General features: G+C 43.2%; 1 protein-coding gene across 2 annotated transcripts in view; it reads right to left on the bottom strand.

Moving 5' to 3' along the window:
• Positions 1-10,871, bottom strand: part of LOC110295144 (zinc finger protein 883-like) — a 28,517-nt gene that overhangs the window by 11,032 nt on the left and 6,614 nt on the right. For both annotated transcript variants that reach the window (XM_021163619.2, XM_029476901.1), the window contains exon 2: positions 4,164-4,290. In XM_021163619.2, coding sequence (XP_021019278.2) covers positions 4,164-4,290 — 127 coding nt within the window. The remainder of the gene's footprint in view (positions 1-4,163; positions 4,291-10,871) is intronic.

Raw genomic sequence — 10,871 nt, 5'->3', positions numbered from 1 at the left:
TCTCCCTCCCTCCCTTACTCCCTCCCTCTGTCTTCTCTTCCTCCTCCTCCACCCTCTGTCTTCTCTTCCTCCTCCTCCACCTTCTTCTCTCTCTCTCTCTCTCTCTCTCTCTCTCTCTGTCTGTCTGTCTGTCTCTCTCTGTCTCTCTCTCCCTCTCTCTCCCTCCCTCCCTTCCTCTGTCTCCTCTCCCTTCTCCTTCTCCTCGTCCTCCACCTTCTTCTTCTCTCTCTCTTTCTCTCTCTGTCTGTCTCTCTCTCTCCCTCCCTCCTTCCCTTCCTCCGTCTCCTCTTCCTTCTCCTCCTCCACCAACACCTCCTCCTCCTCCTCCTTCTTCTCCTTCTCCCTCTCCCTCTCTCCTACTTGTGGATAAAATATAGACTCTTAGCTACTGCTCCAGTGACATTCCTGCCTGCATGCTTGCTGCTATGCCCCCTGCCATGACGGTTACAGACTTATCCTTGAAAACTATAAATAAGGAAGCCCCAAATCATGTTTTGTTTTATAAGTTACCTTGATCATGGAGTCTCCTTGTAGCAATAGAAAAGTAAGAGAAGTCAGCTGTAGCCTTACAGACCAACACTATAGTGATTTAAGAAGCTACAGTGGACACAGCAAAGTACAGACTAGTAGACCTCAGTTCTCAGCAAGACAGAAAATTAAGTAGGATGGAATATAAAAAGATTATAAACAATGACTCTAGTTTTGATTTATTTATCTTAGGAGTGTTTTGCTTGCATGTATGTGGGACCATGAAAGGCAACCTGGAAGAGCTAGGTTTAAACCCCAGAGACCCAGCAGATTAATCTGCAAGGGACGAAAGGAAGTTTGCCACATTCTCCCAGACACTAGGCACCTGACACGAGGCCCCAGCTCCATAATTATGTGGCCTTCAGTCTTGTAGGCTGTCCAGACTCCACCCCCACAATTACCTGGCAGCAGCCAGGTATGCTCCTCCCCACAGTTACCTGGCAACAGGCAGAATGGCCCAGCCCACTATTAAAGGAGCTGCTTGCCCCCTCCTCACTGTCTTGCTCCCTCTCTTACCCTCTTGCTCTTAATCTTGCCTGTCGTCCTCCTTCTTCCCCTTCCTCCTCCCCCTCTTTCTATGTGGCCATGGCTGCCCTTTGCCTCTCTACTCTCGCCCTCTCTCTGCCTTTCTACAATAAATGCCTAAAACCATGGATGCCTCTTTTTATCTGGATCCACCATGATGGAGCAATGGAGCAGGTTTCCCTCTAAAGAGCTTCGTGTCGCTGGGTGGTGGTGGCGCACTCCTTTAATCCCAGCACTTGGGAGGCAGAGGCAGGCGGATTTCTGAGTTCGAGGCCAGCCTGGTCTACAGAGTGAGTTCAAGCTGCGTGTCTAACCTCCCACTGGGAAGCCTCCCTGTGCTCCAGCCACAGGCCACCATCACCCTAAGCTGCCCCGCCCAGCAAGTTGCCTGAGCTAGCTAGACTCTCTCCTCCTTGCCGTAACCTGCCAGAGCTCTCTCCTCCCTGCCCTTTTCCCTTTAGTCCTCAGGCCAGAGTCTGCCCAAGTGTCCCTACTTTGTTCTCCGCTCTTCTGAGACACACAGAGGTGTCTGGGATGTCCGAGAGTGAGAACCTGTCATCCCTGGCCTCGATGCAGCCCAGGGACCCCAGAACTGGCTCTTCCATGGTGCCCAGCAGCATCTGTGGTACTCGAGAGTCAGAGCCCGACTCTGGCAGGTCCCCCGGGCCACCAGACCCCTGTCTTTCCTGCCCCCACCCCCCCGCCCCAACGGGATCCTGCGGCTTCCCACAATCCAACGCCCACCCTGGGGTTCCCTGGGATCTGCAGCACAGTCAGACTTCCTGCGTCCTGCTTCGCCCAGTGGCCCTAGACAAGAGCGGATGCTGGATCCCGTTTTATTTGTTCTACATATGTATGTCTCTGCATCATGTGTATGTCTAGTACTTTCGGAGGTCAGAAGATGATATTGGATTCCTTGGTACTGGAGTTATGAATGGTTGTGTGCCACAATGTGTGTGCTAGAAATTGAATCTGGGTCCTCTGCAAGGGCAACAAAGTGCTTTTAATCACGTAGCCATTTCTTCCAGCCCCTAAACCACGATTCTCTGTAATTTGTTCTAGGAATACAATTTTCATGATACGGAAATTCTCAAGTATCACCCTATCAACAGAATGAAGAGTAAAAAGCCATATGGTGCTCACATACACCACCATCCATGCATAAAAAAGACATGAGAAAAGTCAATACCCTATCTTCATGAAACTCAATAATTAGTGACAGAAAGTCTATATTTCTATACTATAGCAGTTACGTAGAACAAACCCACAGGTCAATGATGAGGAAAACCAGAATTGATTTCCTCTAAGTTCTCAAACAAGACAAGGATGCATTTTTTCAACTCTCTTCTTCAATATAAGCACAGCCGTGGTAGACATGATAGTAGAGTAAGGGATAAAAGCAATTAAAATCAGAGTGGGAATTTCAAAATTGTCCTCTTTTGTAGGTTAAATGACTTCTTATACGGAAGAGAAAAAAAATAAACAAATAAATAAATAAAAGTTGGAATAAAAAACAGTTGGGCTAGTTGAATTAGTTCACCACAGGTACAGAATACAAAGTAAAATCACCCAAGCCTGAAAGCATAGGCTTACTACTAGTAAAATTGCTGAGAAATGAATCCAGAATCCAATCTGCAATAGCTATAAAATATTTTTTAATATTTACGACTATTTTGTTATTTATGTTTGTGTATGTTCTGTGTGTAGATGATGGTGGAGGCCAGAGGAGGGAGTTCGGTCCTTGCCCTCAGGGGAGTTTACAGGCAGATGTGAACCATCTGATGTGGGTGCTGAGAACTGACCACATTCATGGGTTAAAAGAAAACTGTGAACATTTCCAACTAACCAAGGTGAGTTATAGATTTAATAAAATTCCCATTTCAGTACCAATCATATTGTTAACAAAACTGAAAAAAAAAAAAACAAAAAACCAACTGCCCTAAACATCATAAGAGCTAAAACCGTGAAGGCAACTTTAAACAAAAAGAAAAAAACCTAGAGTCATTCTAATATATGTCTTCAAAACATACTCCAAAAATACAGTAACTCAAACATCTGTACTCAGCATAAAAGGAGACATATACCAGTGGAACAAAGGCAAGAACCCAGATATCGATCCATATGTATACAGTGCCACACTTTGGATCTGCCTCCAACACCACCCCAAGTGTTAGGATTACCGGCATGTACCACCATTCATTCCTGTCTTTAAAACCATCAGTCTTGTGTTCATTATGGTATTGCTCACAAAACAAAAATCTGTGATCAATGTAGGTGTTCATTAACCCAGAGATATTTTAAAAAGATAAGATGTAGCATATATAGAAATGGAATATTTTCTATTAAAATAAGTGAAAATTTTGTCACATGACGGAAAGGGAGGGTTGTTATGGGTACAGCACAGCTAGTTCCTCTGTGAACAGTCGTCACCATCTTGAAGCAAGATAGCTGTGGCATACAGGAAACCCTGGCCCAGTTATGACAATGGAATGGAGTGAACCATAAAGTAGCAGACATCTAGGTCTTTGATAATAGTCATGGATGTTAACATAACATTAATAGTCATTAACACAGGACATGGAATTCCAGTAATGGCTCTCTCCCGCTCAACTGTATGTTAGTAAACTAACTTTGGGGCTCCAGCAAAGTAGAACAGACAGATATTTCTTCCATCAGCCCCCTCTTATCTGGAGCAGTCCCCATCAGCCCCCACTTATTTGGGGTGGTCAGACTTTCTTCTATGTCTCTCCAGGAAAGACACAATACATAAGTGATATATATCAGTTTTTTTTTAAAGAAGGAAAAAAAAAGAAAGAAACAAAAGGACAGTGCTGCATGCTCTCATTACACTTGAAAGCTTAAGTTGACTCAAAGAAGTAAAGGATGGAACGGTGGCTACAGCAGATGGAGAACGAGTAGGGGAAGCTGGGTTCTTAGTACAGCTTGGGTACAGCGAAAGGGAGGAGTAATTTCTAATGTATAGTCCCAGTACTACATGTCAGTTAAAAATGTATAATACCTACTAGTATGAAAAGATGGCACTGGTTACTGTCCTTATCAGCAAAGAAGAAAGCAATTGCTAATGAGAGTTGCAGAGGGCTCTGACTCACCCAGCCACACCAGGCTCCTATAGTTCTCCAGCATCACGTCCCTGTACAGGGTCCTCTGAGCAGCATCCAGCTCCTGCCATTCCTGCCAAGTGAAGTCCACTGCTACGTCTTCAAATGACACCAACCCCTGCAACGACACATTGCTCGTTAACCCAAGGTCTTAGCCTTGAGAACACCAAATCAGAGAGATCATTTATTTGTCACACACACACACACACACACACACGCACACACACACACCCCACCTCTCCTCACTACTGTCTTGCTAGTGTTTAATAGCAGGTACAGCTTAATTTCTATTCAGTATTATGTGACAAAGAAAACTGATTGCAAATATCCTACCCCTGGCTAACTCATGGATTCAAGAAAATATTACAAGGAATTCCCAAGGAGCCACAATGTATAAAGTTCATATATGAATAAACATAAAACATTTTTTATTAATTTAAAAAATAGAGTTACAATAATGGATGTACTGGAGGGATGGCTCTTGGTTGTTAAAGAACAGCAGCTGCTTCTCCAGAAGTCCCAGGTTCAATTCAGAGCACCTACATACATGGCTGCTCCAACCATCAATAACTCCAGTTCTGGGGGAGCTGACAACGTCTTTTGATCTCTGTGGGTACCATCTCTGTGGTGTACATAAATACATGTAGGCAAAGCATTGTGCTGGATAGTTTTATGACAGCTAAAGTCATCTAAGAGGAGGGAACTCGAATTAAGAAAATGGCTTGATAAGATCCAGTTGTAGACAGGCCTGTAAGGCATCCTCTTAATTAGTGATTGTTTGGGAAGGGTCCAGCCCATTGTGGGTGGTGCCATCCCTGGGCTGGTGGTCCTGAATACTGTAAGTAGGCGGAGCAGGCTGGTAAACAGCATCCTTTCATCCTCTTTGCATCAGCTTCTGCCTCTAGGTTCCAGCTCAGCTTGAGTTCCTGTCCTGATGTCCTTCAATGATGGACTACAACGTGGAAGACAAATAAACCCTTTCCCCCTCAAGTTGCTTTGGTCATGGTGTTTTGTTGCAGCAACTGAAACCCTATGGGAGACACTCACATCCATAAAATAAAGTCTTTTTCAAAAGAGTAATAGAGATCACAAAGATGGCTCAGTGGGTAAGAAGCATTTCCTATGCAACTGTGAGGACCTGAGCTTGAATCAAAAGCTGGCATGGTTTTGTGTATCTGTAATCCCAGTGCTAGGGAGTGGAGACTGGTGGATCCTGAGAGCTTGCTATCCAGCCAGCCTAGGTGATAAGGAGACTGTTTAGTTCAATGAAAAACCATCTCTCAGGAAAACAAAATGAAGAATGGTAGAGAAAGACACCTAATGTCTACCTCTGACTCTATGTATGTGTATACTTGAACATTTGTGTGCATGGGCCACACACACCCCACCCCCACCTAACAGTCTATATAAATGTAACCATAAAAATAAAATCAAACCTGAAAAGAGGAAACCACCCAATGAAAAGGCTGATGTTGGAGCTGGTAGCACCAGACTATGGTACACTGTATGCCATACATCTTTACTCCATTCATGGAGAGTCTGGATGAACACCCACATGTTTTAAGTCTCTCTCCAAGTCATGAATGAGTTGACAGACATCAGAACCTGTGAGGACTCCCCTCCATCAAATGTGAAGCGGAAGCCAAGTCACATCTGGGCATAAATTCTGGCTTGGGCAACATGAATAAATAATAAATAAATAAATAACACCAGGAGAAGATTTGGAAAATGCATATGGCTCCCTATCTCTGTAGTCTTCTATGAGTGAACCTTAATTCATCTCATACTGGTGAGGCAGGCATTCAGGTCTAGTCAAGCATGAGTCTACCCAGACCACAGAATGAACTCATGGGTTTGATGGGCTCACAAGTACTCTCTTGGGCTTTAACTCCTGGTATCACGGCAGAGGAGACACAGTTTATCTCTGGTAGATATATTAGCATAGTCTACTAATTGCTGAGTAGATAATGAGGCTTTTAGATATCCTTCCTCAAAGAGTTAATGCAGTGAAGGTCAGTAGGCCTCTGGGAGCTAGCCTGGGAACGCTGCATATCCTGAGCCCTCCCCATTGCTTATCACATTGATATATTCCAGATCCTCCAGTTCCTCCAAGATAGAATTGGCCATGCACTGAGGGTCTCAACTTTAACACATTTTATTTGAGGGAATATATGCCAAATCTCCAAGCTCGGAGATCAAAGGCACCTGGACATGTGTAAATTACATTGGGTCCCAGAAATGCAAATGTCCTAGGAGGGCATACACTACCTCCATGGACTCGAACCTCTAGCATGGACACGGGGAGGGATGGGAAGCCACGGATTCTCACTTATTCCCAGAAGAACATTTAAGTAACTTTTCCAGTGCCTCCTTAGCAGCTTGGGCTCTTACGCATTTTCAGTGTGGAAGGCACACATCCCAGAACACATTGCAGAACCCCTGTGGCCTGAGCTCAGTGGTCAGTGCTAGGATTACAACACTAACAGACACAAATACCTTGGAGAGGACACTTGTGTGGCAAGGAGGAAACCTGATGAGATTTAAAATTAATGCCCTGGGCTAGAGAGATTAGATTGTTCAGCAGATAAGAGTATTGGCAGCTCTTCTAGAGGACCTGGGTTTGGTTCCCAGCATTTGTATGCTGACTCACAACCACTGGCAGGGTATCTGGTCCTTCTAAGGACAGGCTGGAACGTTTGGAGATTGGATATAACAGAAAAAGTGTGTATGTCCATCTAAGATCCAGAGAGATCTGATACCCTAAAGTTGAGTCATGGATAAGAATACATCTAAAAGTATATATATATATATACATATACATATATATATAAATCTTCAATGACCTCTATCTTTATTGTCCTTAGATCTCTCTTAGAATATTCCTTCAATACCTCCAATTGGCTATATATTTAACTACTAAAACCAATTTGACTCAAATAAGCTAAAGAGAAAAAGCACCTTTATTTATTTTTCTACAAAATAGCCTAATTAGAAATAAATCAGACAAACCAGAGCAATGGCAGCTTAGTGGCAGCCCGACTTATACTGTAACATAATTAGACTTACAGTATGAGAGAAAAAAAAATGGTCAGAGATGCCATATACACAAGCCTTCATGGTCTTTTACCAAGAACTCTTGGTTTACAAAAGAGCCAAAGGAGCCCAGAAAGAAGGGACTCCAATATGGACCCTGATATTGTGAATGTCTACTCCTGAGAAGTCCCTGTGTGTTAGGGAGAACAACAGCCACCTCCCTTTAACCCTCTTTCCTCTTATGCTGTATTAACACAAAGGCTTAGAATGTCATCAGACAAACATCTGAGGGCCACAACAAAGACTTATCTGCTTTGAGGTAACTCTGCCTCCAGGACGTTTCTATCATGCGTTTTAAAGTGTCCATGTAGACAATGCGACGAAGAACTGTGACCAAATGGAGACACACATGTGTTCACAGGACACAGTCACTCATGCCTTGCTCTAATACAAACCATCTCATCTTCCCTTTGATGTAAGATCTATCTTTGCAGCCGTGGTCTTGGTCCCTAAACATGACGCTCAAGGAACACGCACTTGCACCAGGGAAATCACATGGCTTAGCCTCAAAAGGATATTCCAACTCTGAAAAATGCAGGCTGCTTATGGCACTCACTTATGGAAGGCTAACTAACTGAATGAGTTCCGGTAGACACCACAAGAAATTTTATACATTGGGAAAATAAAGCTAAAAGTGTGACTCGGGACATCTCACAGGACTCCTGTCAACCTCTGACTGGGGATCTGCTCTCTGGGAAAAGGCATTTGGTGACTTTGCTTTTACAGTCACCATCAAAGCCAGCCTTGCCTTGCATTCAGGATATGTTCTTCTTGGGGACCAGCTCTTACTTATGCCCCCGCAGCCAGGGGGACAGGAATCTGTAGCTTTTATTTATTTGACCCTTAAGAGAGCTATCATTTCTAACAACGCATATTTAACTGTTCCTTTAGCATTAACTGTCTTGGCTAAAGGAGCTGCACCACGCATTTGGGTTCAGACAGCAACAGGCCCAGCCTATAGCTGGAGAAGATGGAGGACATGGCAACTCAAAGAGTGGATTTGGACCTGTGTAGTGTGAAGTAGAAGATAGGGAGTCCTGGGTGCCTCTTTACAAACAGCTCCCTCTCCTAGCTCAGGACACCAGCCACACACTTCCCAGCTTCCAAGGCATCCCCTTTCTGCCCTTATATTTTCCTACTTGTATGTCACAGGATGACAATGGTTGCAATAGAACTTTGTGAGCCTCCTGAACAGAGATGGATTGTGGTGAAAGATCCCCAAAATGGCAGACAAACAAGATGATGGGTCAAATAAAAACCCCAGCAAGACAGACTATCAAAACCCACTCTGTAATTGTGCCTAATTGGACATTTATCACTGCCAGAACCGGACCTCATGTCTCATTCTCTCAGACCCTAAGTGACAGAGGGTGGCACCAACCCATGGATGAGTGAAACCAGAATGGCAAGTTCTTATCCACAGGTATTTTATGGCAGAGTTTTCTGTGGGAGAATCTAGCTCACCATTGTACATGTTCATTTAAATTTGCTCATAAAGTCATATCAGCTCATGAATTATATGAATTCATATAATTATGTGAATGTTATTCTATGAATAATATATGATGCAAGTAAAATAATAAGGCAGAAGTGTAATTTTATTGATTTATGAAATTTTCTTTTTTTCAAGACAGAGTTTCCCTGTGTCCCATTGACTGACTTGGAACTCATTCTGTAGACCAGGTTGGCCTTGAACTCAGATATCCATCTGCCTCTGCCTCCTGAGTGCTGGGATTAAAGGCGTGTACCACTACTACCTAGCATAAATGTTTTGAAAAGACATTTCCCCCAGCACATAGGAGATAGATTAAGGTGACTCTCTGAGCTGAGGCCTACCTGGTCTGTACAACAATGTTTCAGGCCAACTAGGAAAACTCAGAAACAGATCCTAAAAAATTATATTATTTATATATGTTTGTCTGCTTTTATGTGTGCCACGTGCAGGCCTGTTCGTTACCCACAGAGGCCAGAAGGTGGCACTAGAGCCTCTGTTGCTGGAGTTACAGATGGTTGTGAGCTATCCTACGGATGCTGGGAACTAAACCCCAGTCCTCTTCAGGAGCAGCAAGTGTTCTTAAACTCTGAGCCATTTCTTTAGCCCACTTTATAAAAGTATTTTAAGTGGGCTACCAGAACATGATCCAGGGATGGAGCAGTGTGAAGAAAATTTAGAGTGTTTGTGAGAACAACCCAAGAAACTAGAACAAGAGTCTACTGACCTATGGGATCGTTCATGGAATATGTCTTTGTGTCCTTGCCAGGTGTAGAGGATAGGAGTGGATTTGCTTCAGAGTACCCACTGGCACTTGCTATTATTATTCAGAATGCTTGTGACCTGAACTCATATGACCTTTCTTAACCCTCAAAGTATGAATTTTCTGATGCTCTAAATAAAGGTGTCAATCGAATGAGACCTTTGTCGGCCTTAATCTTTGCCTCCATTCTTTCAGGTCCCACCACCTCTGGAGCAATGACAGCGGGCTGTGGAGGTGGTTCAGTGAATAAAGGCACCTGTCACTGTGTCACTACTGTAGTTCAATGCCCAGAACTCACAAGCTGAAAGATGAGAATTGACTCCTGCAAGCTGTCTGACCCTCACATATGTACTGTTGGATGCTTGTATGTCTTTGTGTGCAACTACTGCGGTGGTTTGAATAAGAACGACCCCACAGGCTTCTATTTGAATACTGAGTCATCAGGGAGTGCCACTACTTGAGAAGGAGTAGGGGTGGCCTTGTTGAAGGAAGTGTGTTACTGGGGGTAGGGTTTGGTGCTTCAAAAGTCCATGCTAGGCTTGCTCTTCCTGCTGCTTCTAAACCTGCATGTAGAACTCTCAGCTATTCTCCATCCCCACGTCTGACAGCCTGTCACCATTCTTTCCATGATGATAATGGATTCACCCTCTGAAACTGTAAGCAAGCTCCAATGAAATACTTTTGTCTATAAGAATTGCCTTGATCGTGGTGTCTCTTCACAGCAATAAAACAGTGATTAAGACAACCATTAAGTAAATAAATGTAAATATTTAAATGACTTTAATTAGGAATGCTGATGCATATTCATTATGCATGGTAATAGGTTTCACAAAGACATCTTAATGCACACATATCATGTAATTTGATCACCTGCACCCTGCCATCCCTTTTCTTCCTCCTCCTCTATTCTTTTTCTACAGTCTTGCTGCTTACTTTCATGTCATATATGTGTATACATGATTCTATGTATCTCCATAGAATTTAGGATATATAGTGAGAAAATTTGTTTGAGTCTAACTTATTTCATTTCATATGATGATCTCCAGTTATACCCATTTTCCTGGGGAAAAAAAAACCCTTAATTTTGTTGTTTGAATAAAGCACACATTCCTTTTTATCCAGTTTTCTGTTTGAAATCTAGGCTAATTCTGTAAGTTGTCTAGTTTAAATAATGCTACAATAAACAGACACAGTAGTATCTTTGGATATATATTCAGTAGTGATATATCTGGGTCAAAGAGCTACTTGAAATATTTTGGAGACTCTCCACACTGGTGTCCACTGGCTGGTAATTTGTATTTCCATGGAGACTCTCCACACTGGTGTCCACTGGCTGGTAATTTGTATTTCC

Source organism: Mus caroli, chromosome 5, assembly GCF_900094665.2.
Source record: "Mus caroli chromosome 5, CAROLI_EIJ_v1.1, whole genome shotgun sequence".
NCBI lineage: Eukaryota > Metazoa > Chordata > Mammalia > Rodentia > Muridae > Mus > Mus caroli.
This window is presented reverse-complemented; position numbering and strand designations above follow the sequence as displayed.